At 45.4% G+C, this 26,914-nt stretch overlaps 2 protein-coding genes and 1 long non-coding RNA gene across 5 annotated transcripts; 1 reads left to right on the top strand and 2 right to left on the bottom strand.

The window, feature by feature from the left end:
• Window positions 1-432: 432 nt before the first annotated feature.
• tamalin (trafficking regulator and scaffold protein tamalin) lies at window positions 433-9,320 on the bottom strand. Its single transcript, XM_076167134.1, has 8 exons — window positions 8,955-9,320; window positions 7,183-7,235; window positions 6,445-6,499; window positions 4,311-4,413; window positions 3,019-3,112; window positions 2,242-2,308; window positions 1,423-1,489; window positions 433-1,222 (listed from the first exon to the last, which is right to left on the bottom strand). Exons 1-8 carry the CDS (start codon window positions 9,150-9,152, stop codon window positions 735-737), a joined length of 1,125 nt encoding a protein of 374 aa, XP_076023249.1. The 5' UTR covers window positions 9,153-9,320; the 3' UTR covers window positions 433-734.
• On the top strand, window positions 2,318-2,901 carry LOC143013491 (uncharacterized). The gene is made up of 2 exons (XR_012965144.1): window positions 2,318-2,689; window positions 2,735-2,901. It is a non-coding gene; the product is annotated as an uncharacterized LOC143013491 (long non-coding RNA).
• A 760-nt stretch (window positions 9,321-10,080) lies between the features above and the next one.
• Window positions 10,081-25,307, bottom strand: dgkaa (diacylglycerol kinase, alpha a). 3 transcript variants are annotated; one of them, XM_076166736.1, is made up of 25 exons: window positions 25,132-25,307; window positions 24,604-24,795; window positions 19,082-19,184; window positions 18,683-18,759; window positions 17,299-17,425; window positions 17,067-17,141; window positions 16,914-16,963; window positions 16,676-16,750; window positions 16,265-16,381; window positions 15,053-15,167; window positions 14,825-14,910; window positions 14,599-14,718; window positions 14,286-14,384; window positions 14,085-14,171; window positions 13,893-13,966; window positions 13,731-13,805; window positions 13,499-13,584; window positions 13,301-13,390; window positions 13,047-13,207; window positions 12,781-12,845; window positions 12,526-12,616; window positions 12,241-12,424; window positions 11,553-11,670; window positions 11,277-11,337; window positions 10,081-11,112 (listed from the first exon to the last, which is right to left on the bottom strand). In XM_076166736.1, exons 3-25 carry the CDS (start codon window positions 19,155-19,157, stop codon window positions 11,032-11,034), a joined length of 2,190 nt encoding a protein of 729 aa, XP_076022851.1. In that variant the 5' UTR covers window positions 19,158-19,184; window positions 24,604-24,795; window positions 25,132-25,307; the 3' UTR covers window positions 10,081-11,031. The 3 variants fall into 3 exon arrangements, with proteins under 3 accessions (XP_076022851.1, XP_076022852.1, XP_076022849.1); XM_076166737.1 differs by lacking the exon at window positions 25,132-25,307 and adding an exon at window positions 24,899-25,087; XM_076166734.1 differs by lacking the exon at window positions 24,604-24,795.
• Between the last annotated feature and the right edge of the window lie 1,607 nt (window positions 25,308-26,914).

Genomic DNA, 26,914 nt, shown 5'->3' with positions numbered 1-26,914 from the left:
CCCAACAATAAAGTGTGTCAGGCCCCGATACAGCAGGCTTCATTCCGCGATGCCTCCACCATCAAAAGGCAACCACCGATCATGACTGCGTGTTTTTACAAAGGACGAGTTGGGATGGGATGGGAATATGTGTGAGGGTGAGACGGGAGGAGGGAACGCTTTGTGTCTGCACTCGGGTTTTGAATAATAATTGAAGTTTGCCAGCTGAAGTTCCCGCAAACTGTTGTGGTTGATGCAACAAACTAGTCTTTCTTGTAATCTTATGCGGAAAAAAACGAGCTTATCATCTGAAAATGAAGATTCTTTTTTATTTCTTATGAGCTGCGGCTGAAGCAGAATGAACCTGTGATCCATGGGAATCATCTCAAGTCAATCATTCTCAAACCTTCTTCCTTACAGAACTCCTCCTCCATGATCACCATCTTTTCTTCCCCCCCCCCTCGTCGTTCTATTCAAATAAACGTCGGTGCATGCAGTAAAAACTAAAACGTCCTTCATCGTCTACATGGATCAGAAATGTTAAAATAAATAAATAACTTAAAAAAACAAACAAAGAGAAAACGTGACACAGTTCTGTACAGGTGTGAAATACTGCAGGCTCGTATGTTCGTTGGTTCCGCCGTGTAAACACACGGGGAGGACTTCGGTCTCGGTCTCGTGTCTCTTTGGGGGCTGCAGCACTCTTGACTCTTTGGCGATTACAGTCTTTGGGGGTCTCAGGACGGATTGAAGCCTCACAGTTTGCTCTCCTCCTCCTCCAGCGGTCGGTTCAGGCCCGGGATGAACTTGAGGATGCGGCGGCGGAAGCTTTTCTGTTTGGGCTTCCTCTGCAGCGAGTTGAAGCCCCCCTGTTTGTCCCCGGGGGCCGACGACGGGGACGAGGAGCCTCTCAGGTAGCTGCGCGTGCTGGCGCTGCGTGTGAGCTGAGTCTTTGCCGCCGTGAAGAGCTCGCTGGCCGGCCGGAGCCGCGTCGGCCTCTGCTGCTCTTTCTTCTTCTCCTTGCCGCCGTCCGCCTCCACGCCCACGCCGCGGCCCCCCTGGTACACGCAGGTCTGGTAGAGGGGGTCCTCCTCCGTGGCCGTGCTCAGGACGCTGGCGCTGCTGCTGGTGCTGCCCGTGCAGCGGAGGGCTCGCTGGGCGGCCGGGCTGGGAGTTCCGAGGCTGCCGTAGACGCCTGCCGACTCCAGCGACTCGTACAAGGCGGCGTCACTCATCACAATACCTGCAGGACGGAAGGAGCAGAGTGAGCGTGAACCCATAACTCCAGGGCTTTGATCCCTCAACTGTCTGCAACCCTTTGACCTGAACTCAAGCCTGCAGGTTTGGGAGTCTGGCTACGTTGCTAAATGAACCTGTCAGTCTCGTCTTCCTGTCTGTGGCTGTTTTGCCATATCTGACCTGATATTGATGTACGTGACTCACCGTGAACGAGCCTCTGCTCCTGCATCATCAGGGAACGATACTCATCCCACTTTTCGTGCATGGTTTGCTGGAAAAGAAGAGAGAGATCGTATAAATGTTTGAGTCAAACCACGTGTCACCTCAGAGAAAATCTACTAATGACGTCATCGCAAGTGCAAACTCACATGCAAACCAAACGCTCTGAAACTGGTTATTTTTGTTTGTATCTTTCCGTATTTGTTCCCACACCAGACACAAACACGTGGAGGCTGTGTGAGACGTTGTTTGTGATATTGGACTGAACAAATAAACTCAATGTGGCTGGGAAAAGGAGGAAAACGGCGAGCGACCGAGTTCCCATATGTTCATTTATCAGCTGCCCTTCATCTGGCTGCGCTGCTGTGTGACAGGCAGCTCTCACACACACACACACACACACACACACACACACACACACACACACACACACACACACACACACACCGGCCTCTCCTGGATTAGAGCGGGACAGCTGCTGTAATCTTTGGGGAAGCTCGCTCACTTGAGCCACTTCGCAGGCTGATTTTTAACAGCCATGTGTGGGAATGCTGCCCGTGCACACACACACACACACACACACACACACAGTGGTCAGCGAGCATGCTGGAGAAACTGCAGCCGTTGCTCATTCAACAGGTGCTGCAGTTGAGGTGACAGGTGGAGAGAGGGGAGGGAGGGGAGGGGGGTGCGTCTATATCCAGCTTGTAACACAGTGGGAGAGCTCTGTTTTCTGCCTGCTGGACACACACACTCTCCCACACACACACACACACACACACACGCTCAAACAGAGACACTTACCTTTAGATACTGCAGTCGCGCTTCCAGCTCGGCTTTCCTGATGGAGTCGCTGTAAACCGTCTCCAGCCTGACGACGGACGAACACAGGCGGGGTAAATAAACGTGAAGGGGAAGCAGTAAAGAAAAACAACAAAAAGGGCAGAAAACTACAATAAAGAAATCTAACAGGAACCTCACATGAAAGCTTCCTTTCATGAGGCTCTGGGGTTAACCCTTTATAAGTGGGGGGGGGGGGGGGGGGGGGGATATGGGAACATATACAATTTCCCCTCAGACACTTAAGTGCTGCAAATCCTTTGAACGACACACGAGCGGGAGAGAGCGACTCACACCACTCGTTTTCACTCTGACACGGAATTAAAGTCCCGCTTTAATACTTGGACGGGTAGTAAAGCTAATTTGGTGATAGGAGTGTATAAAGCAGAGCCTGCTGGCGTGTTCTGATGAGGTTCACCTCTCTGCTGCGGCGGCGAGCTTTTAATCTTTTAACAAGCGGAGAATGTGTGTGAGGAGGAAGTGTGGCTAGAGATTAAACACACTCGGCACTCCGCTTGACACTGCGACTGTATATTCAGTGTGTGTTCAATTAATAAACCAGCTTTTAAAACTTTGCGTAGTAGTTTTATCTCAGGATTTACAAGCCGCAGACATCTGAATATCTTTCTCACTAAAAATAGCAGGAAGAACAAAGTTTGGGTTGTTGATTGGGAGCAGGCGAACTTTAAACGAGGCCCAGCTGCTGCATGTGTGTGTGTGTGTGTGTGTCACTCTGCCTACCTGAGCGTGTTGCCGCAGGCCCTGATGAGCTGGACGATGTCCTTGTGGCGGAATCCGTCCACGGTGGCCTCGTTCACGCTGGCGATGGTGTCCCCTGTGAGCACACACACAGAGCACACACGCGTGTTAACCAGCAGCCTTCAGGACGCCGTTCATCCCCCGGTGGCTTTAATTAACGTTTTGGCGAAGCGAGGCAGGGTTTGATTCCAAGCGGTCTGATTTTCAAAGTCATATGCTGGACAAATGCTGGAGGCCTCATGCAGTCGTGGCAACACTGGACCGCCTTCATCTCGTCTAAAGGTGTCGGAATGACGCCAATCAACTTAGTACCTTCCATATATACCATTTATATGACGAGCCTCACTTCAGATCCTGTCCATACGTCCACGCCGTGTGTGTTTGGTGATGTATGGATCAGTATCAGACGTGCTGTGACCTCTTGTGTGCCGGCCTTTGTGAGCCTCCTTTTCAAAAAACGCAGCGCCTAAAACTCTTTCTCGCGACGATGAAGTCATCCGAACAGGGGAACAATGCGCCAGGCATGAGCGGAATGTAGGAAGTGAAACTGAAGTGACAGGTCGGATGGAGGATGAGGAGGAGGCTCGGCCTTGGCTGCCTGATCACCTTCCGTCTTTGACACGCAGACGAGCTCGAGGCGACTGAACCGTCACGGGTTTGAAACCGGAGACGACGCATGAGGAGGGATCTGACACACACACACACACACACACACACACACACACACACACACACACACACACACACACACACACACACACACACACACACACACACACACACACACACACACACACACACACACACACACACACACACACACACACACACACACGCTGCGGCAAAAACCAGTTTGGATGCTTCTTGAGAAAACATAATTGCACGTGTCTACGGGTCAAACGCGCGGGAGGATAATGGGTTTGTTGGTTGACTGAATATATAGCTGAAACTGAAATCGGAGACGGGAGCGATTCCGGTGTGGCACGTTGGCAGAAAACCTGGCTCCTCCCCCCTGGATGTTTTGTTGACTAGCAAAAAACGCGTGGGCACACACACACTCATATTTGTGCTTCTCTAAACAGCAGACTGAAACTCGTGAGCACATTTGTTGACAGAGGGAGGAAGAGTCTGGTGGCTGGCAACAAAAAGAAACAACAAGACGATACCGCATCCCAACCCACTGACATGCTGACTTTACTTCCCCTCATGTCTATTTCCAGTGTTCTCTCACATTATTTCAAGCTGTTAGAGGTACGCACAATTTTGTCACTTACCGACTTTGAGCCCTGCGAGGTGGGCGGGGCTTTCCTCGTGCACCTTACACACAAACGTACACATCTCCACAGAGTTTTGGTCCTGGTGGTGCAAACCGTACGTCTGGAAAAAAGAGACACAGGAGACACGATAGGATCAGTTTGTGCATTTAGACCGGTGTTACGCAACGCCGCCGCCGCGATGATGATGTCAGCGGGTTTGGAAAATGTCACTCAATGCAGACGCTGATAAGAGATCGAACAAGCTGAGGAAGTGGAGATAGATCAGCTGGGTTACCGTTAGAAACACATAGGACTTTTTCTGAGTAACACTTGATTTTTCATTCAAAGCCTCAGAACAGCCGTGTACTTTTGAAAAGGTCTGATATTACGTTGCCTTGGTAACCGTATGTCTTTAGTTCCACATCTATTCACAGAGTCCTTCCTTTTTTTCTGGTCACGATAACCTCGGCAGAGACAGTCAAAGTGCTGCATGCTGCAGATAAACTTCCTCTTGCGGCCCATCTGTCAGTCAGACAGACGCACAGTGGAAGCGGTTTGACTCGACCTTTGACACGTGACGATAGGACGAGCGACTCAGCGCTGCTCGAGGTTCTGGGACAGCAAACAAGCCATCCAGCCTTCCACATCACCAATGAATTCCCAGGACTTTAAGCTACGACTATAACATGACACGACACACACACATCTGTTCTGTGGTAGTGAACATGTATGTTCAATCAGAATAATAAGGATGTTCACTCTCACATTTGACTAAGAACACATTTGCCTGCCATTTCCACACAGCACCGTTTCCTCCCTACATTTTGTAACCGCCGGCACCTTTGCATGCAGCGCCTGGCAGACGACCTGGGATGGCGTTACTACGGCGACACACGGGAATAAAAAACAGGCCCTTCTCTTGACTCACATTCACACAAGTTGTTAACAGTTGACTTGATATACTGAATAATGTTTTTCCATGGCTTTTCCAGGCTTGGAATACACCATTTTTGGAATTCTCTGACTTTTCCAGGACTTCCATGAACGTATGAACCTTGGCTGAGTATAAACAGCCACTCAGACGTGGCCCATTGCTTTTGCCGCTGGCTTCATACGAGCGTCCTTAGGATCCGGATATTATCATGCAAATAGTCCCCAAACGCAAATATCTCATTTACATGCTGGATCCCGGCATTCCCTCCGCAGGGACATCAACACCACAGTAACACTAAAGGCATTCAGGCAGGAAAACCGGAGCGTGCGTTCTTCTCTGTGCTGACAGTCGACCGGGCGGCTCTGGTGACCTCACTTCCTCTAGGCCTCAGCGTGCAGGAAGGGAGGAACACCCATCCAAAGCAGAAATAGAACAATATATCTCTTCCTAAATACAGAATCCCACTTCCAGGAACCACCCGTATGATTATTTTCTCTTTAACTGACCGATGAAGCATTCCTAATTCTATTTAATGGAGCACAATCAAAACAGCAAACTAACTTTCCCCAGGATTACTGGACCGTAACGAGGAGATCCAAACAGGCCAGATCTCCCTTTTTCATTCCACACATCTATTTAGAAAACAGCGTTGGCCCCGAAACCGAGAGGAACACAGCGACATTGTGAGGCAGCGCCCTTGGGAGCGGCGGCATGTGTGAAACACGGGAGAAATCCTGAGGTCAAATGTGCCGAGCGCCGCCGAGAGTAAAGTAGGTATTAGATAGACGGCATGTGAGTGAACCACAGGGCTTTAAATACACACACACACACACACACACACACACACACACACACACACACACACACACACACACACACACACACACACACACACACACACACACACACACACACACACACACACACACACACACACACACACACACACACACACACACACACACACACACACACACACACACACACACACAGCAGAGGAGCGTCCTCTCTTCACCCGCGCCACCAGACTCACGTTAAGTTATTTGACTGATGAATGACCTTTCAGCCGAGCGGAGCCGGCAAACGGGGGGGATTAAGAGATTTACAGGATGAGATGAACACGCGTCCGTCACTTAAGTTTGATCTCTGTTGACAAGAGACGTGAGCGATCAGTGAAGTCGTGTTAAACACACACTCAGACTCAGATAATCCACTCACCTGGATCTCAAAACCAAACGTCTCCTCGTCTTTTTTCTCCAGGACCACCACCTTCCTGTTAAAACAACGACAACAAAGTTATATAGTGTAACTTTAACTGTAGTTCAGGACATTCTGTGTGAGTTTGGATGCTTTTCTCAAATCTCCTCCAGTTCAGAAATCGTTTTGGTTATCATCTTGGGGAATTTACCGTGTGAAGGTCTGGAATGAGTCAGGACGCCTAATGACGCTGACGACGGTTTGAGTCATTCATTAAGCGAAATTGACAGAGGGACTTCAAATGACATCCATGATAAACGAGGACACGACAGGAGGAGGAGGAGTAAACTATAAAATGCAGGAATCCTCTCCTCCGTGTGAGCCTTTATAGGGGAATCGCGAAACAAGAGAGAGAATCTGTGGCGAGCGGACAAACGGCCCTCTGTCGCGATGTAAAGACGACGCTGGACACAAAGGGGCGAACGGACGAGGGTCTGTTGGAAAGTCCATGAAAATTCATGAAGACCTCGGATAATACAAGACACAGTATCGTCTGACGTCACGAAGGTTCACATCTGACTTTAAGAAAACCCGAGAGGCCGATCAGTGACACTCTGACTGTGGGAGAGGGGGTGAGAGCATCATCGTGAAACTGTTGGTTTTAGTATGAAGGTTGAGAGGAAGTTCACTCATCCCCGGTGTAAATGTTGAATGGATGCTTAGACGTGGCAGATGTGGGAGGGGGGGTGGAGATCGTACCTTTGTGGTTCTGGTGACTGTGTGAGTGGTTTCCATTTCTGTAGCCCGCTGCCCTGAGGAGAGAAGAGAGAGAGAGAAAACGAAACAACGTGAGGTGTGTGTGTGTATAAGACACTCGTGTGGGAGGGGAGGGGGGTTCTCCACAACATTTCCTAGACACACCTACTGTACGTTTGCTAATCTACCAGTCCGTCGAGTATTTCAGTCGCACACACACACGTGTACCGCACGTAGTGTTTGTGTATTTTTTTCAAGGCTACACAGGCGTAATGCCGGTATGGAAACACGAGTGCTGGAACCAGAAATGCGTGTCTGACTGCTCTTTGTTTACCTCTTCAGGCAGCACTGCGTCAGAAAAACACTCCACTGCAAATCAGCTGTTAACAATACACCAACAGGCACATCTGAGGCGGTCAATCATTCGGATGTGTTTGTGCGAGGTAATGAGGCCCAGCGGTTGACGCCTGGTCTCCACAATAACTGTATTGAGGGGAGAACCTCAGGTCTACAGAGGGTCAGGACCCCGTCTTACCTGACTGTGTAAATAAGGACAGTATCTCTCTCCAGAAGGCAACACTAAGTCACTTTACAATCAATCCACCTCTGTTCCAACTCCATAATTCCGAATGTTGCGGCTATGAATGGCTGCTTTGTGCCGCGGTCGCTCTCTGCTAGTAAAAATGTTGCTTTCTTTATGTTGCAACACTTACAGAATTGTCCCGGGGTCTTTCTCAATGAGTGCATTTATTCCCAATTACCCACAGAGACCAACGGGGGAGGCTGAAGCAGGACCCCCCCCCCCCCCATCCCTGGGCACAATGCACTGTTGTGGCCCTGTACAGCAGCCTGTACACACATGCAGCATGGAGCTTTATGGATAAGCGTGTTAGTGTTACATATCACTGCTGGGATGTCAGTTTCCAAAAGAGATTCCTGCTTTTTTCCTCCCTGGTCTTCCTCCAAGAAGACTAAGATATAGGAACAATAACAAGGAGAATGTGCCGAGTGAACTAGGGAGCCATTCAACATTCAAAAGCCAAAGTAATGCAACACAGCTGAGCAATGGGGTCACATTAGTCCATCAAAAGAGGGTAATACAAGTTATATGGGCCCTGGTGTGTGCGTGTGTGTGTGTGTGTGTGTGTGTGTGTGTGTGTGTGTGTGTGTGTGACACATCTTAAATCAGACTGCACTTGTGTGTGTGGGTGGTCCACACTTGCCCTGTTTGGGCTACTGTTGGCCAGGTCACAGACAAATGAGCCCAGGCAGGGTGATGTTAGTGTGAAGAGCTTGTAATCATCATCATTTGAGCCCATTTGCTGCTTAAGAAGATAAGTGACTGAGCTACTATGATACAAAACATACTCTTCATTTCTAGAAATAGGTCAAAAAATCTAAATCAAATAAAAAGTCGCAAGATATTTAATTGTGATCTTTTCTATAATGTAATAATGAATGTAAACATTGTTCGGGTCCCAACTAAGAGATGATTTGATGCTTATAATGTTAAATAAAGTTTAAATTCGACAAAAAACTTCAGATAAAGAGTATGAAACACCAGAAACTTTAAAATTCTGATTATTCCCTTAGAATTTGAGTGGACTTTCAAATGTAATTCGATCGAATTTGCCAGAAAACATTGAAAACTCCAGACTCAGCCTCATGAATGGGTCAGTAACCCACTTAGCTGCCCCGTTTGGACTCAAATACATTATTGATTGGTTTAGCTTGTTAATTGATGACACTGTGCGTATGGCAAACGGAATTCCAACCTTTTTTATGTTTCTGGGCAGCGTTCCTCCGGAATAAGCCAAAGTCTTATAGTTGTAAACCTCCGAGGTGTTCGTCGGGAGCGCCGCTGTCCTGCAGGAGTCCGACTGGGACGAGGGAAAGTAAATGTCGTTTTCTGGACTTGTTGCTCCGCTGTCCGGCCCGCTGGAGTTCACCTTCTTCAGCCTCCTGAACGTCATGTCTGCCTCGGAATGTCTCAGAGTGGAGTTAAAATGAAGAGTAAAGCTCAAAGTGTCCCGTGTCCTCCGGCAGGGACGGATGGAGACAAACACTGTCCCTACTCTCGCCTGTTGCGCCTCAGTAGGCTGAAGGCGGAGTCTTTGATGTGAAGGACACTCATGTAAATGAGTCAATAGACGCGTTGACGTGCATCCCTTTTGGTGCGTTCGGGTACACCTCGGAAATGTTACAGTCGATTTTAGAGGAAGTTGAACAGTTAGAGATGGACGTCATTGGTTCTCAAAATGAACCAGGCTACACTTCTAAGCGGACAAGAAGATATTTAGATGTGAGTTCAAATTAAATCCTCCACAATCCTAATATCACATATATCAATGCTTCTCAAGCTGGTTCTTGGAAGTCAATCACCAGACGATTGATTTGAATCTAATCTGTAGTAAATTCTTCATGCAAACACAAACGAATTTCACAAAAAATATTTGTCAACTATTTCCATTTGATCACTTGATGTGTATCCCATAATTACACAGTCCTGGTGTCCAAGAAACATCTGCAACTGGACAATCAAGAAACTAATGGTAGTTTTTCCGATACCACCTGAAGGCAGCATTTCTTGCTTACCTTCCATCCACTTCCTTCAACCTCATAACTCTGTATGAATATGACATAATCTAATAAACCGTGCAAATAAAGGGGCAATTCTATAGACAGCGATCGATTTATTCAGACTACAAGTCTACGCGTTGTTATAAAATTACAAGCCACGTCTGCAGAGAAACGATCAAGTTGGTCAGATCATATTGCAGCCATCTGTAGCCACAAAACAAGTGGTAAATTTACGCCCCCTTGTGACTAATAACAGAACAACACATTAGCGAGTTGAGTCTATTGAATGTTTCTATATGTACAAATAATTAGGTCAAACACTGAAGTACAGATGATTTATTCAAATCGTTTGAGTTATATTAACATAGCATCCTTGATATTAATTGAAATGATACGACAGGATAAGGCATTTAAATAAGAACAACATATATTTAATCTGCTCTGAACCAACCAAATCTTATATGTTGTAGTTAATAAATTAGAAGTAAACACATCTCAGCTTTATAAGCAAAATAGTACAGCAAAGGCTTTTTGCATTCACACACACAGGAGCAGCATTATACCTAATATGTTCACACTGTACATGTATACTCTCTAGTCGATTGCTGGTTTTTCCATGCAACACTTTGGCAATGATTGTCCCGTTCCTGTTCCCAAAACACTTTCAAGTATTTTCTGAAATATAAGAAAAAGTTACTTAAACCACAGGTTGAATGTAGAGATCTGAAGAAAACTAAAGAAAGAATCTCAGTTATTCCTTCGTCTTGGTACTAGGCTGATTTTCAAAAAACTCAAAAACTTTACAGCCACAACAATGCAGCAGTATTCTATGCTCAATGCATACAGAACTCTCTGTATGTCCTCTAAACCACAGACTGCAAAGGCACATGAAGCTTTAAATTCCTCTGTAAGCCAGATATTAATTTGCTCTACTCACTTTAGGTTCTTACAGAGCTAGATTAACTGTGAGGCTTTGAGACAGGACAAGCAAGAATGTTGAGTAATCATGAAAAACACTCCACAGGTTTGGTCAAAATAATGCAAACATACTTTATCCTCTACAGGCTTTACCGTATAGTTTGTATCTATATATACAATGTCATGCATCAGTGATGTGTGTTACTGAGATGCAGAACCCTTGAAGCAGTTATGCTAACTTTATATGTTAAAACGCACATTATTCTACAACATTCACAAACAGATTTATTAAAAAAGTATTAGTACTCAATATACAGCAAACAAGTGCATGTCACCGCTTAGGAGCAGTCCGTCTTATTTGTAGGTGAAAAAGCCAGATGACTTGGCCTGAGGACCCATCAACATAGTGGCTTGATTCTTGTGTGTGACGTGAATCTGAAAAGGAAATATAAAATATAAAATGTCTGGTGAATTACAATTGAATCCAGTTGAAACGTTATAATAAATGTATTGCTAATGACAGTTACTGTGATAGAGCTTTTTTCTATTTGACCCCTCCCATCACTAAAGCAGTCATGGTGTCTGTGTGTTGTGTTTACCGTGCAGGGAGGCTGCATCCACGGCTCGCCGTCTATCTGCATGGGTAACGCTTTCTTTGTCCTGGTGGAGCAGCGAGCAAAGCATAAGAAAAGGACGAGTGTATGTGCTATTATTATGACAAGAGCCTGCATACATAATGATGTGATGATTGTTGTGTAAAGAGAGTGCTAAGGACCACCCTTAGCAGGTGATCGAGGTCAACAGCAGGCCATTGTCGACTGCCAGACTGAGGCTTTGCAGGTCTGAACATGTCTGTGTGAATGTTCTTCACCCACCTGATGGTGATCTGGGATGTCTTGGCAAGTCTCACAGCGCTCTTGAAGCCTGTGTAGATCTGTCCCATCTCCATGGCCCCTTCAAGGCCAACCACCTCTATTCGACGGTCACTGAGATCTGTTGAGAAACCAAGAGGCTAATTTTTTAGTCTGATGCGAGCCGAGTGTCGTCGCTCACATTTATTTGGCATTGGGATTCAGTGATTCATCAGTGATCTTTCTGACTGCAACAATATCTAATTACAAAAAGTTGAGTTTAACATATTTAAAATGGCATGAAGATACATCATCAAAGCAAATGACTCATACACATTTAAGGTGGAACTATTGAAGTACTGGCCACCTTAAGCACATATTTCTCTTGTTTTTCATGAGACTGAACTTTTAACGCCTGTAGAGGGCAGTGTTTTGTCATATTCAACCCAACTTCAGTGCGACATATGAGAGCAAAATACAGAAAATACAGGTCAATTTTGCATTTTATTAATGAATTGCTCAATATATTAAAAGATGTTTTGAATGTAACGTTTTATTCTTTTTCACACTATACATTTTTCCATGTCTTTTTAATGTGGCACCACTGGAGTTTCACCACACCAAACTATTTTTAATTATGTAATATTTTATTTATACCACTTTCTTATTTTGTTACCCTGGCCTAAGTGCATTTGCGGTCTGAACACAATACCTTGGGAGGTAACTTTCAGGATTTCTGGATCCACTATCACTCCAGGCTCATGCTGACTCGTCAAGCCCTTTGTGTCTTTTTTGGTGTCACCCCAAAGGTTAGAGCCGCCGTGCATGCTGGGAATGTTGAGGACAGCGACACCTTCAAGAGACAGGCCACTCAGATCCAGCGGCGTACCACAGCACTGCAGATGGTGAAGTTACGACATCGGTACACATCGGCATATGAATGATTTCCTTCGGTGACAGAATGTAGAATTTGAAGATGAGGAGGATGTGATCTCACCTCAATTGTAATACTTTCGTTCATTTTCTTGCAGGACGCAGAGATGGTTTCTGACGTGGCAAATTCAAAGTACCACAGCTTGTTCTTCATTCTGGAGCCAAAAACATAAATAACATGTTTGAAATACTAGCTAAGTTAAAACTATGTTGATTTATGTAATGAAGATATGGAGACGACTGTGTGGCTTAAATGTTCTATCACAGAGGAAAAAGCACCCTGTTTTCACATTGAAACTATAAATAATGGAGTCTCCACCTGCTGTTGAATTTCTGGGGATGTTTCTCTCTCATCGTGTGAAACCGGTGAGCAATCGAGGCATCCTGTCAAACAGCACAGCCATCATGCAAAAACGTCAGCAGGCAGAGCAGAGCAACACATCCCCTTACCACAACCGCTAAGGCGTTATGGTCTATTTCATAACCTGTTCAATTTCACCCCAAAGAGCCATAAGTGGAGGAGTGTTGGGCCTTGCTGGAGGTATGGGTTCTAATGAGTTTGGTGGGTTTTTCAGACATACTCACCACTCCAATAGAGAAATAGTTATTAATGATTTCATATGGCACCGGGTCGCCTTTCTCCTGACTCTCATCTGTGATAACCTCCACACTCCAGCGGTCCATCGGCACCTGAGAGCTCTCCTCCAAATATTTGAGAATCCGACCAAGATCCTCACCATCATATCCTACAAAATACATACAGCACATAATATTTTTGGGCAGGGCGGCACTTTTTTTTTGGTTAAGCTCAACGCACATGTCAAACGATCTCATCTCACCTCCTCCCCATCGGAGACATCGTGCAAGGTCATTTCCTGTGCCGAGAGGAAGCACGGCTACAGGAGGACGCACTGGCAGATTTGCTTTATCTGATGGTAAGAAAAGGAAGACGAAAAAGAAAAGAAAAGAGGAATTGCCTCTCAAATTCAAAGCTTTTCACCAACAGCTCCTTATGTTGTTTAATCCACCGATCTCACCTATTGCGTCAAGAATCCAGCCCACTGTGCCATCTCCACCACAGACCAGGATCCTGTAATCCTCCAGCTTTCGGAAGAAGCTTAGGCTGGAAGAAAGACGTTGGACGGAATTATGACAGAGAGGTTTTAAAGTGGACCAAAGCGGTCTAAGACCTTAATCCTTTACTTTAAAACACAAACGACAAATATGAATTCTATTTCTGTCTGCAGGGGTTCTTTCAAGATGACTTACCCTGGTCCAGGTCCGCCATTCAGGAGGTTGTATACCTGCCGCCGATTCAGTAAATACTGGAGTTTACGCAGGACTCTGAAATACAGAAGATCAAGATGAAACCTCCGCCTGCGATTGCCATCTATTCCTTTTGTGGATGTTTGGAATCCTGGTTACACTCACCTCTCTCCCTGCTTGCCACCACTTTTAGGATTAACAAACACCAGCAGAGGATGAGTGTTTGGCACAGGACTGATCTATAGAACAATCACACAATATACTTTTCAACAAAAAGTCACCAGAACAATTTTACTCCAAATGTCAAGTTGCATGTATTCACAAATGGAAAAGGCATAATATTGGGCAGGATTGTACCTGAAGCACTTGCCCATCGGGGGTAGTATTGAGCTCACTGTCGTCTGTTGAGGCCGTGCAGCCGTTCTTTACATTGTTTGGTCTCTCCTGTACAGAACAAAACAGAGACACAGGATGATGTCACAAAGCTTTTACTGCCGTTGAGGCCAAAATATTGATGAGAAGTGAGATGTGAGTGCTTATGTGCCTGAGAGGATCTACCTTGATGACTGGATATATGGCCCACGGAGGCAGGATATGATCTCTGAGCAGCCCACAGGTGCACTCCACTGGCTGTTGGTCCGCACACTCCTTGTGACGCTGTAGGACAGGAAGAGCAACCGGGTGACACCATGCAATAATGCGACTTGAAAGAATTGTTGCGTTTCTGTATATCCGGACAGTTTACTGAGAAGAGAAGCAGGTGGGTGTGAGCATAGATGGCACATGGGTCTACACTGATTGTCCAACGTGGAAAACGCCCTTCATCTGCTCACTCACTTCATGTTCTAGACCTCAGTGGATCTTTCCTCACCGTAGTATGGCACCACACACAGTGTTTGCCTGTGAGGCCTTGGTAGCTCTTGATCTTCTTCTGGCATTTATCGCACTTCTTGGATTCGCAGTTCCCACTCACCCAGTCATGCGCTGGCACCTGAAATGTGGGAAGAACTTTTCACATCCCCACACACAGCGAATGACATCTCCTCGGGGGTTGACATAAAAGTGACACGAGCGTTGTTATGGAGACAGTGTCCTACCCCTGTTTCCTTCTTTGACTTAACGTAAGTCCTGGTGCAGGGCGCAGCGGGGTTTGCGCAGCGCCCGTGGACTGTGTATTTGCAGCCTGCACGACAAAACAAACACAACCCATCTGTCATACAATACATTCAATTACCCGGTTGGATCAACGGCTACACATCCGTCTGTCTGCCGCCTCCTGTGTCAGTGACAAATAGCGTGGAAGTGTGCCCCCTTCTGGTACTCACAGGTGCAGCACAGGCCTTGCTTCCTCAGGCCCAGCAGCATGTTCTGGCACACGTTGCAGTAAACAGGCTTGTTGAAATGTTTCATCCTCCAAAGGTGCCCATCTGTCTGTGTCATCTGGTGGGCGAGGGAGGAAAATGGCCAGAAACACACTTAAATCACGGTTCTCTTGTGTTTGCATTGTCAAGGCGCACAATTGTTATTCATGCTGTGTACGTGAGGGTGACTCCATCCAAAACAGTGTGTCTGATGAAGGATCTTTGTTCATTTTTTAACCATTTGGACCATTTGTTTCATAAATGTGCTGTCACCAGGGCCTGAATTTCACAGTTTCTTTTCACACCCACACCCACTCTTTTCACACCCACTCATGACTAACAATGGCTTAATGAAATGTCTGATTATGCAGTAAGTACTATCTCTGCAGATCATGACATACTGTGAAGCAGCAAGTATATGCAAATCAACACCGACTAGAATCAAAAATCTGCATACAACTTGTGCATTTATGCAGATTACAGACTGAAATGGGGTTTTTTTTATATGCATAAGTAAGTGAGTCAGCCCGGAGGAGGTGACTGTGAATATGTGGTGTGGGATGAAAACATGAAGCCCCCCCCACCCCCAAGGCTTCGGATGTCCAATGGAGGCTGGAAATAGCCTGAGGGGAAGTCCCTGGCTTTATCCCACAGACCAGAGACACTCACACAATCCAGTTCATAGTTTCAGACCACCGCAGCCTGCTGGCCCACGCAAAAGTCGAGCAGCCCTGGCAACCAGTGTAACAACTCAATAACACAAAGCAGCTGACCTTTTGCTTTTTAACAATACTTTCAAAATCACCGCTTCCGCTAGAATGGCCCATATCCAACTTTCAGTTCATCAGGCTAATGACAAAAAGTTGCAACCATTAGATTGTAAATGTTGGCACAATTTAATGCAGAGTAAATGCAAAAACAATGAAGCATGCTGACAGCTGCAGAGCTTGCGTGAGAGGAGATGACATTACCACACCCTGTAACACTGAGTCTGCAGAAAAAGGCTGTATAGACAGGGGAGGAGGCGAAAGGACACAGAGGGAGGGACGGCCAAGCAGGGCACAAAGTTTTCGCCCGTGGCTGTAAACGTGGCTGTTATCACGATCAAAGTTTTTTTTTAAATGACGTGTTTCTGGGAGTGAACGCTTCATGAGAGAAACACACGGTCTAATGTACCTTGAGGCCCAGCAGGACTAGCAAGGGGACGTTGTTCATGCCTCCTTCCACCCACTCGTCCAGAGACACGGTGCCACTACTGTCTGCATCGATCGCCTTCATCATGTCCTTCAGAACCTGATTCAATTGCATTTGGGTGTTAGTTTCCAAGCACACGTATATATAGACAGTATCACACAACAAGACTAAAAGCGTTCTGTAAAATGTAAGAATAGGAATTTGTAGGTTTGGCAGGTTAGAGGAAGCTTATCATCTTTTATTACCACTGGCAAATGAGTAACACGTTCTGCATGAACTATAAATGGCCTCATCTACACATCTTGTGCAATGAAATCTGTCAAAAGCACATCTTATCGTATTTGTTTTGAGTCAGGAAGTGTACATTTCAGCGCAGGACGTTATGGGACTCACCGGTCTGAGCTCTGACACATCCCATTCAAGGTACTCTGCAGCATGCATCATCTGAGCAATTATCCTATCCACTTCCTGTTTAGAAAAACATCAACAAAGGGCATATGTATGTGCTGTGGTTGGTATGACACATGTACAGTGTTTGAGCATGAATTTAAATCGTTGTATCCGTGTCTGGATATGACTCTTAATATTTCATTTGATGTCTGGTAAAAATGATTTTTCTGCAATTACTCACAGAGCTGTCGAGAACTCCATTGCCGTCTCTGTCATAGAGTTTAAAGGCAACTGCAGAGGGACAAAAGAAAGAGGACGTGTTGCAACAAATCTCCCTTCGTCTCAAATTGTTTTGGTGCAGAACGAAACGAAGCAGAAACAAGACAGGACTTACACTCCAGCTTGTCCCTGGGCTTGCCATCCTCTAGCAGGGAGAAGTAACAGGAGACATCCTTCAGAAAGACCTCTTCTACGAGGACAGGAAGGGTTGTTAGCATATCTGCTCAATCAGTGCGGCAACAGCCATGTAGTGATTGATGAACGGGTGCCTAACAGTGTAAACTGATCCGGATGCCTGTCTGTGTGGAGGCAGTGCAGTTGTGTTCATGCATGGTGTTTAATCTCACTGGTGCTGTCTTCTTGGGCGGGTTCAGAGTTTTGGAAGGAGCGGAAGAGTCGCTGGCAGAGAGCCACAGGGAAGTCCACACCTAAATACGTCTCCAGGAACAGACGAAAACCCTCCTCGTTTATGCACTGGGAAAGGAAATGAACAGAAGAGACACAGCTCGTAATAGGTCACGGAGCTCTGCGTGTGTGTGTGTGTGTGTTTGTGTGTGTGGGATTCCTGTTTATGTCTTTTACAAGCTTGGCTCTGTTAGAAACGAGGGAATACCACAACATGGTTACAGCAGACAGAACACAGGGAAGGAATGATGTAACTCAGCTTCCATCATGTGCGTTCAGTGGATAATTGAACGATTATGAAAAGTGAATAATGGGAAATTGAGATTTAGATGCAGACTTGAAATGTTCACCTGATCGTGTTGTATTACAGAACAAATCACTTTTTCTCATCACCACTTCATGGCAAGATGAACACAGACACAGACGTGACCATCAAAATACTACAAAACCTGCAATACATCAATTTCATATTATTGTAACGTCAAATCAGGAGGTCTCTGAGATCAACCACCCAAACGGTTTCTACATCTACATACAAGGATTATCTCAACCTTCAGACACGTCAATAAATTGGAGCAGCAAAGGTACGGCATGATATGCAACAAAAAAGAAACAACAAACTGCAGCTGATTTAAGATGTGAGTCCATCTGCAAAGCCTGGTGCCTGTGTGTGTGTGTGAATGTGTGTGTGTGTGTGATGGTGACATGCTGTAGAGCTAATGAGCTGCACTCCCTCGGTAATGGTGGACCACAAACCCATTTTCTCGTTGACATTTTTCCATTTCCCCCGGTTGATACCCAACAGAGCTGACCCAATAATAAATAATGTCAGGGTGCGGCAGCCAACGCCGCGGAAACCAGCGAGAGATTTTGCACACACAAGAAAAAACAACAACAAAATAAACTAGAGTAATGGGTAGAAGTGAACAGTGCAGCTCGCTCATATTTGAATGTTCTCCTTACTCCTCTGTCACACGGCACTGTGTTCGTTTGGGAGTGCTCTCCTGTTTTTCCATCACACAGTTGCTTACTCTGCATGAGGGTGGTCAGTGCCGTCTTTGCTGCGTGGGCAAAACTAAGGGGGTAATTTACATTTTGCAACCTGGCCTGGAGACGTTTCTCTGGGAACAGCTGAGTCTACACGTTCGATGTGTTTGGATCTAATTCATTGCTTTAAGAGAATTACAATTTCTCAGCTCAACCGCTCCACCCAGACCGTCGGGCGTAATTCAGTTCGGCCTCGTGTCTGTTTGCTGAGTGAGTGAGGGCGGGAGCAGACGTTGGATGGATGGTGGGAACAGCAGGACACACACACAGTCGCCTCACCTCTCCGTGTCTGTGCTGGGCCAGACGGCCATCTGCGTCGAATTCCCTCAGTACATCTTTCACCTTGGAACTGCAGTCTGCAGGGCAAAGACACGCAAGGTCACACGGGGATACACACTCAGCTCGCACACTTATTTATAAACGGATGATTTAATTACTCTAAAATTCTGTAATGTTGCATACAAAGACGTGCAGGCATTCGTCATATGCAAATCACAGATGTGGGGGCTTCTTTGAGACATGAGAAACTGTGAGCGAGTGAAAATGAGTATGTATGTGTGTGTGTGTGTGTGTGTGTGTGTGGGTGGACGTGGACGTGGAAGTGTGTGTGTGGGGGGGGGTTTGGGGGGATGTTAGGCGCTGAGAAAGCCGCCCGCATGCTTCCCCGCCTGTACTCACACTCGATGTACTCCTGCAGCTGAATAAAGTCGACAGGGTTCAGTTCCTTCACCTCTGGGTTTGTGGGGGAGGACATGGTGCCCGTTTGTGCACGAACCGCCGCCTGAATGTGCACAGGCGAGAGAGAGAAAGAGTGAGACACAGACGAGAGAAAGGGAGAAGGTGGGTGCAGATCAGTCAGCCGCTATATGAAACACAAAAGGCATTGCTGCGAGCGAGGGGAGCGAGCGTCTCACATCTCACACCATAAACCAGCCACAACTACAGACAGAGAATCACTTTGGTCCTTAGAAAGCAGCAACATTTGTAAAGTGAAAATGTGTTTCTGTCCTTTACATTCCATCTTATATAATAATAGATTGTAATCTATTTGGCAAAACATTATGTTGCCCATGTAGTTTAAAATGCTTCTAATAGAAGCTCAGAAATGCCGCTCAACTGCCAAATATTCACAATGCCATGAACTCTTTCCTATCTTTCACCATCAGTAGCAATGTGACAACGCACTTTGAAGTAAACTGGGCCTGACGCAGAGTCTGGAGGAAATGATGTCAGGCTAAAGATACCGATGATTGTTTCACTCTTGGGATTCTCCACCTCCAAAAATGTTTTTTCCATATTCTTAGTCGTTGGCCCCAATCCGAATTGTAATATTACCAGATGTGTGATAGAAGTCTGGTGGCGGTGAGATAAGTTGGTTCCTAAAGGCTTGTGGCATTACAGAGGGGACGTCCCCTAAAAGAAGTGTCGCACAAACAGGAAAGTGAGCGATGGCATTTACATGTTAGTCATCATCAGTGGAAAATGTGACGGTGATACATAATCATAACACTGGAGACTGATGACTATTGTTTACATACTGTATATAATACCCCTATTATGATTGACTGCTCCGTGCTGTAAAGACCATGAAATTGCGGTTTTACAGAGGAAGTCCTGAAGCCAGTCCCAAAACATTGTGCGTGATGATGGACCGAGATCCAAGATCTGCTGATGTATGCTAGGAAAGGGACCAGGTTAATGGAAGTGCACACACACACACACACACAGACACACACAGACACACACACACACACACACACACACACACACACACACACACACACACACACACACACATATACACACATATACACACACACACACACACACACACACAGAGAGAGCAAGAAACACTGCTGCAGCTACGGACAGATTCAGAAAATATACAAAAAATATACTAAAATGTTTATAATAGTCACACGTTTCCCTTTAGGGCCTTAAGTTCGGTCCGTGCTGTTTGGCCTTGGTGGAGGTATGCAACCTTTAAAGAGTTCCGGTCATCAATGATCGCCAGGAGGAAATAGGAAGGACATTTTGAACAGACTAATGTATTGTTCATTTATCATTGAACAAAGGGCGGTTTCCTTATCAGCACAGCATTTAAAGCAGTGTTGTTTGTACTCTTAAAGGTGTTGGGTTATAAGCAAAAATTCAGAGGTATTTCCCGTCTTATTGTTAACTAAGGAACAACTGGAATTCTTTACTAAAAAAAGAATTGAGTGACTATGCTTAATAATCCTGCTTGTAGTCCAGCTGTGTTGTTGGGTCAGAGTATAAATACACACTCTACTACACACCTGACAGCAAGCTTAATGTGTTTACATCATTAAGCACACAAATCAGATCCGGCCCATCATGATGAAGAGGCCTCATTGTAAACGTGTTGTTCACAGTTGTCACAGGTGTTATAACACGTTAGAGTTCAGCCACATTCCAGGAGCTGCAGCCCAGTACTGCACAGGCAGTACGAGTGCTTTAAGGGAAAGATAAGGTACTGAGGGAGAGAAATCAGAGAACACCGTCTCATTTCTGTGTGATTTGGATCCGTTTGCTCTAAAGGGGGGTAACACTGTCCTCACTTAAATCCCTCCAAAGGTCAGCGGGCGTTGCCTAGCAGTTTCGTTCACGCAGCCCACGATGTGAGCCAGGTCACAATCGACCGCAGAGCGAAAAAGCATGAAGGGAAGAAACGGGAACGACGAGCGAGCAAGCGTGTGGCGTCACGTCATAGTCTGAAAAAACGGTTTCATCCGTCAAAAATGATCCGCCCACAGAATGGCACCGTTCTGTTTCAGGTATGTCTGTGTCTCCCCCTTTGCAAACATGTCATGAAGTCAATTCTGCCTCCTAAACAAAACCAGGCATCAACACTATTGCCCGGTTCAACAACATCTCAAGCGTATCAGGGTAATCTGATTCCTCACTTCCTGATTAGATAATGATTTGCATGCACAATGCACTGTTGCAATCAGAACCGACGAGAAGATGCGGCGGCGGCGGCGAGAAGCTTTCAGTGCACTTAGAGCAGGACGCTGGGATCCTGCGCAAATATACCCAGGCAGTTTACCTCTGAGGTCTGCGCTCTACAACCATCAGATGGAGTTTAGTATGAGCAATGGCACCGGCTAAGTCAGCTTATCGAAAGCAAACATAAATATTTCAGGAGGCTTCAGGAATGTCTGCAGCTTGTTAACTCTTAATATGGGCCATGTGACCAACTTGCTTTTGGTCATGTTCTAAGCTGAGATGGTAGTTAAGTGACTTATGAGGGACGTGTTTATGCGGCTTCTTAGCAACATTTACTATATGTGGTATGCTGGAGACTCAGTGGTGTTGATATGAGGCGTGTCTGACTAAGAGAAGTGGGTATTGGTTTACAGTCTGTAGAAAACTCAAGGCCGCTGAGGTGCTGTGAGCTATTTTGGCAAAAACTACAGAAAAAGCAGGGGTTTTGTGTTGAAATCTGCGGGAAACGCGTCATCATCACGGCTCTGCCTGGGGCACAGGACAACGAGAGGCTCTTCAAATAGCACCAAAGAACAGTTAAGCTGTTCAAGTGGCTAATGAATCATTTATTCCCCTATTCAACTCTAAACAATCATCGGTTCAGAGCCGGTGCGGTTTATTTTTTACTCCTTAACACCGAAGAAGTAACGACGGTGCAGTTGGCCTTTTGCTCTGCACTTTAATAATCCTGAATGTCACAATGAAACACTGTCAGTCACAGTATATCATGTTCTATACAAGAATCATTTCAAGGTATACTTAGGGATGACCTTTTGCCACGCAGGCTAATGTTTGTGCAAGCTGTCACGACGCCCACGCCTTGTGTCAAGGAAATGTGCTGTTCTGTAACACTTTCAGGAGGCAAGTCATCCACTCAGTCATGCAGTGGTTGGAAAATAGTGTCCTAGTTCTATGAAAGTAAAGTGGAGCCTACGTGTGACGTCGCCTGTTTATTTTCCTCCTGCAGCAGCGGTCTTGGCTTAAGCGAGTGCAGATTGCATTAGCATTAGCAGAAGGGGGAGGACAGACACGTCTGGTTGCTATGGAAAGTGTTTCCCTCCATCAGCTGCTCTTCATCGCAGTGCTGCCACGCATGACTAGCCACGCAGGTAGGAGGAGGAGGCGAGGGGGGGGGGAGCCCAGGCAGTGGCTCCCAGTCTTCCCCAGCATTTTGCACATCCTCCCACACTATGAGCCTTTTTGGCCCTTAGAACCAGCAGCCAGGCTGGCAAATTGCATTCTACATACAGATGCTACTGTGACTCACTGCATGGTTGAGGGAATTCTCCCTGACTATAAATGGACTGTTTGCTCAGAGGCTCACTTCTTAGGCAAGGCAATCTGCCATTTAGTGGAACTATCAGCGAAAAAAGAGTGCAACTTCCTTTCATGAATGATCGATGCTGTAAAAGCCTCTGGTCACAACTTCCCCTTATGTTAAACATCTTGGCTTTGCTACAGCATTGGATAACACTTAAAGAATTAAACAGGATTAAAACCTACTGCAGTCTCAAATGAGCAGCATTGTTCTGGAGACTAAGGCGTGCTTAATTGTAAGTCAGAATAAAACACGCGCGCGCAAGATAGAGAGAGAGTCACTGCAGTCTGAATCACAGATGTCTTGGAAAATGTAGGCGAAGCTTTGCTCGCTTGCAGGCAACATCAAAGTGAACGCTGCCCGTCCCAAAGAGTTCAGACTTGAATGTGCCTTATGTAATAGTTTTTTGTGTGGGGGAGGCAGCTTTGTAGAACACCAAGCTGCAGAGGACAAAAAAAAAACCTCAAACCCGCCCCGACTTGTGAGGCTCCATGCTGTCATTTGACAGCCACAACGCCTCTATGCTCGCACTGTTCGCAGGTATCAGGGAGTCTCGCTTGTATCGCCCACACATCTACGCACCACTGAAAACGAAAGTCACACTTTAAATGATAATGTTGGAAATACAAATGCGTAGTGTTCCCCTCTTATATAATGCATATACTATGATTCATTTGGTTCATTTGAATAATAATAAACTGGAGAGAATACTTGACACTACATGTCAACGTTGAATGAATGAATTGGAACTTTACTTCACTGTGGTTGATTTTAATCACAGTAAAATAATGCATGAATTTACAACTCAAATAAGGCAGTTTGTTGAAGTTAAAGGGAGACCACAAGAGGGTTGGAATGATAGGCATTACTACAGGATTTACTACAGGATTACACACATACACCACGAGATGACAGCATGGAGGAGAAGTCAAATGTCAAGGAAAAGGCATTCAAACTGAAGAATGGACACAGATCAGCAAACAGCCCCTCAACAGTGGACCAGTTCACCTTCTGAGAGTATTGATGGTCTGTGGCAGAAACTATCTGCTCTATCAGATACAGATAATACAGCTGAGAGTCCCCGGGCTTTGCCTCAGTGGAAGCAGCACACACACGTTTCACCTTCTATTCGCCTGGAAATAAAAGTAAGACGACTTTCTTGTTTTGTATAATTAGGGTTGAAAGTGCCCACACAGCAGTAACGGAGCCCACCGGCATCGACTCCACTCTCTCCGGGCTTTACCGGAATCTGACAAAACGCCACAACGAAAAACACTTCAATCTGGGGCTAAATGGGTTTTTTAACTGTCACTCGTTGAGTCACATCCTGTTACAAAAAATACTCTGATATGGGACAAATATGATCCTATTATAAGGACGTGTTAGTTAGTCTTAAAGATCTTTAACCTCACAACACCTTGGCATGTGTCAATCTTTCACAGCAAACAGATGTTTCTCTCACACGGATGTAACACTATCTGAGCCCAGATGTCAATACTCTGAGCAAAACATCTGTCTATAAAACGAAAGTTAGAGAACATCACCTATGGAAATTGACATGTACAGCGAGAAAGGCTTCTGACAATCGCGTAGGGCGGAAGTACGCTGTGTGCACACGGCACAAGATGGAGCCAGTTCCAAGCAGCAGCAGCAACAACAACAACAACAACAACAACAACAATAAATACTAAATGTTATTAATCATTTATTGCTATAACATAATTCCCATGTGTTTAAATGGTCTCATTGTCGCATTTGCCACATACAACCATATGGTGCTTGCTGTACCACCAGTGGCACACGCACCACAGTTTGGGAACCACTGGTTTGGAAGAATAGCGTTCCATCCCTTCAGCTGAGTTGTGCAGAGGTTTACATTCTACAGTAGCAGGGCTTCTGACGGGACCAAGGCCTGACTGAGACACTTCTTGTTGTTGTTCCCCCTTAATTTGTCATCCGTTTGTATTTTAAAAGGTGTAAACCACCCGTGGACACACTGCGGTCTCTTCTTCTGACAGATTAATTGCTCAAATCTGTAAATAGCCCAGAGTGAGCGAAGGATTCCCTCCTGGGTAACATAAGAAGTCTGACATTAGCCGTGACATGACTCGGTGAGAACGAGCAAGAGAAAATTCAGTTTTCTAGCAGATACTAATCAACAACATGATGACCAGGAGCTGTGAAAACGCCACAGATATGCTGCCTGTTGTGGGGCTCAGTGAAGGAGTCTGTCAGTGACGCTCCACCGCTACAATCTGGCACGAAAACCGAACGCATCCCCTCACGTTTGACGTCCAGCATAGAAGAAAACAGAGCAAAAAAAACGATACGAGTCGCACTCAAACTTCATCTAAAACGGACAATACGGAGCGTGTACGTGTGTGCGTGTGTGTGTGTGTTTTACCTTTGCGTCGCTGTGCCTTGTTTCTCCGGGTTGAAATGGTCGTTACGAAGAGGAGTTAAACGGGGAAATCCTGCTTTAAAGTGTCCGTTAAGTTTAAACGGGGAGACGCAGCAGCAGCAGCAGCAGCAGTGGGCGCGAGCTGTTTGTCAGTGCGGGGCAGAGATTGACAGGCTCAATGATTTTCCCAGCGGCGGCTCCTCCTCAAGCACCGCCTCAGCACTGCCCTGATAACCAATACAAACACACCCGTACCCCTCCGGGCACTCGTCCCACAACTTATAAAGCATTTTGGGGAGGTTTGTTAAATCAATGGCACAGCAGTCCTTCCTGCAGGGAAAACATTACTACTGCTAAATTAAGATATTTTCTGCCCAATGAGTCATTAGTTCTGATATTGACATGGACTTACTGGAGTTTTGGGGTCTTACAATGTTGTTTTCAATTTTTCTTTTGTTTTTTTGCATCAGTCTGAATACGTTGAAAAATTATGCTTGTTCAGGTTTTATTATATTTTATTTGACTTTAATTGTATTTTCTTATTTCTTGTTCTGTCATACAGAATACACATACAAATCATTATACACACCACACTGTTTTTATTCCATTTCCATTTTTATTTTTATGGTTATTACTTGATTTATTATTTTAATCTTATTTTTTCCGCAGAATTTCAGAGGCCTGTGTAGTCTGTCAAAAGAAATAAACTAGAAAATATTACTTTTGTCTACTATCAGTGCTGTGTCTGTAACTTCAGAGACTTGGGCAAGGGTAGTGCTTGCTGTGATGAGCCCACAGAGATTTATCACACAACTCTGCTGCCATGTGAAGCTTTTAGCTGATTGTTTAAGTTTTATAGCACATTTACTACATATTGGAGCCATAACTGCTACCACCAGTCATTGTTTCCTACAGCAGAAAGCAGCTGTTTCCACAAACACAAAAAAACATCTGATAAGCCAGCTGTTCACTACCTGCAATGCACTATGTGACATAGTTACTTACAAGCTCATGAGGAAGCTGAGCATCCAACCAGATCAAAGGAGGTATGGTTTGCAGTATTTGTTGTATATGAAACAGAACAGTGAATTGTGAACTCACAGTCATTAAGAATTACTCACCTGGGTTGCTTGTGTTGCTCTGTGTCTATTGAGTATGGAAATTGGAAATGTTGCTAATACTACAGCCATAACAACATTATGAGGTGATAATAAGTCAAGATTATGTGTCATTCAGTTTGTTTTGGAGTTCTCTAATATAGTGTGTAATGTCCTCATTGCATTTTGTAGAATGTCCATTAAACTTTGGAGGAAACTGTTTCCCCGTAAACTGGCCTGACTGTTTAAGTCTGAATTAGCAAGTTCCTGTTGAGTAGCACATAAAAGACAGAACCATATTGCAATACAGAATAAAAAACAGAAACAATTACAGAAACAAAAGAAGGGCTTAACATAAACAACTACACAGACATTACAGAGGAGAGGACTTCCGTGGACTGAGCAAGATAGTGTGTATGTGGGTTGAGTCAGTGTTTGCAGGTGTGTCCTCCCGTGAGGTGGTGTTTATATGTCTGTTTAAGGTGTGTAAGGTAATGGAGGTTATTACTCTAATGTGATATAGGATCTCAATCCAGATTGAGTGTTTGTGTGGAAAAATTATCTCTAACCATAATTGTTTTTGTAAGCGGGTACTGCAATAAGTGCATATGAGATTGATCTAGTGATGCTTTCCTGTCTTGAGTTGTGTCTGGGAAGTAGAGCATTAAGTGAAGGGGGGGAGTAATTGT

Source organism: Genypterus blacodes, unplaced genomic scaffold (genome assembly GCF_046128005.1).
Source record: "Genypterus blacodes isolate CSIRO-AG114 ecotype Tasmania unplaced genomic scaffold, CSIRO-AGI_Gbla_v1 ptg000156l_1, whole genome shotgun sequence".
Taxonomy (NCBI): Eukaryota; Metazoa; Chordata; class Actinopteri; order Ophidiiformes; family Ophidiidae; genus Genypterus; species Genypterus blacodes.
Note: the sequence above shows the minus strand (reverse complement) of the source record. Positions and strands in the feature narration are given on the sequence as shown.

Excerpts from the sequence above, each read along its gene's own strand:
- tamalin (XM_076167134.1), bottom strand. The coding sequence starts at position 9,152 with ATGACGTTCAGGAGGCTGAAGAAGGTGAACTCCAGCGGGCCGGACAGC. Across the intron at positions 4,414-6,444 it reads CGTTTGGTTTTGAGATCCAG|ACGTACGGTTTGCACCACCA; the intron begins GTGAGTGGATTA and ends TCTTTTTTCCAG. Across the intron at positions 2,309-3,018 it reads GCCTGCGGCAACACGCTCAG|GCTGGAGACGGTTTACAGCG; the intron begins GTAGGCAGAGTG and ends GTCCGTCGTCAG.
- dgkaa (XM_076166736.1), bottom strand. The coding sequence starts at position 19,157 with ATGTCCTCCCCCACAAACCCAGAGGTGAAGGAACTGAACCCTGTCGAC. Across the intron at positions 14,385-14,598 it reads GTGTGTGGTGCCATACTACG|CGTCACAAGGAGTGTGCGGA; the intron begins GTGAGGAAAGAT and ends CCTGTCCTACAG. Across the intron at positions 13,806-13,892 it reads GGTGGCAAGCAGGGAGAGAG|AGTCCTGCGTAAACTCCAGT; the intron begins GTGAGTGTAACC and ends TCTGTATTTCAG.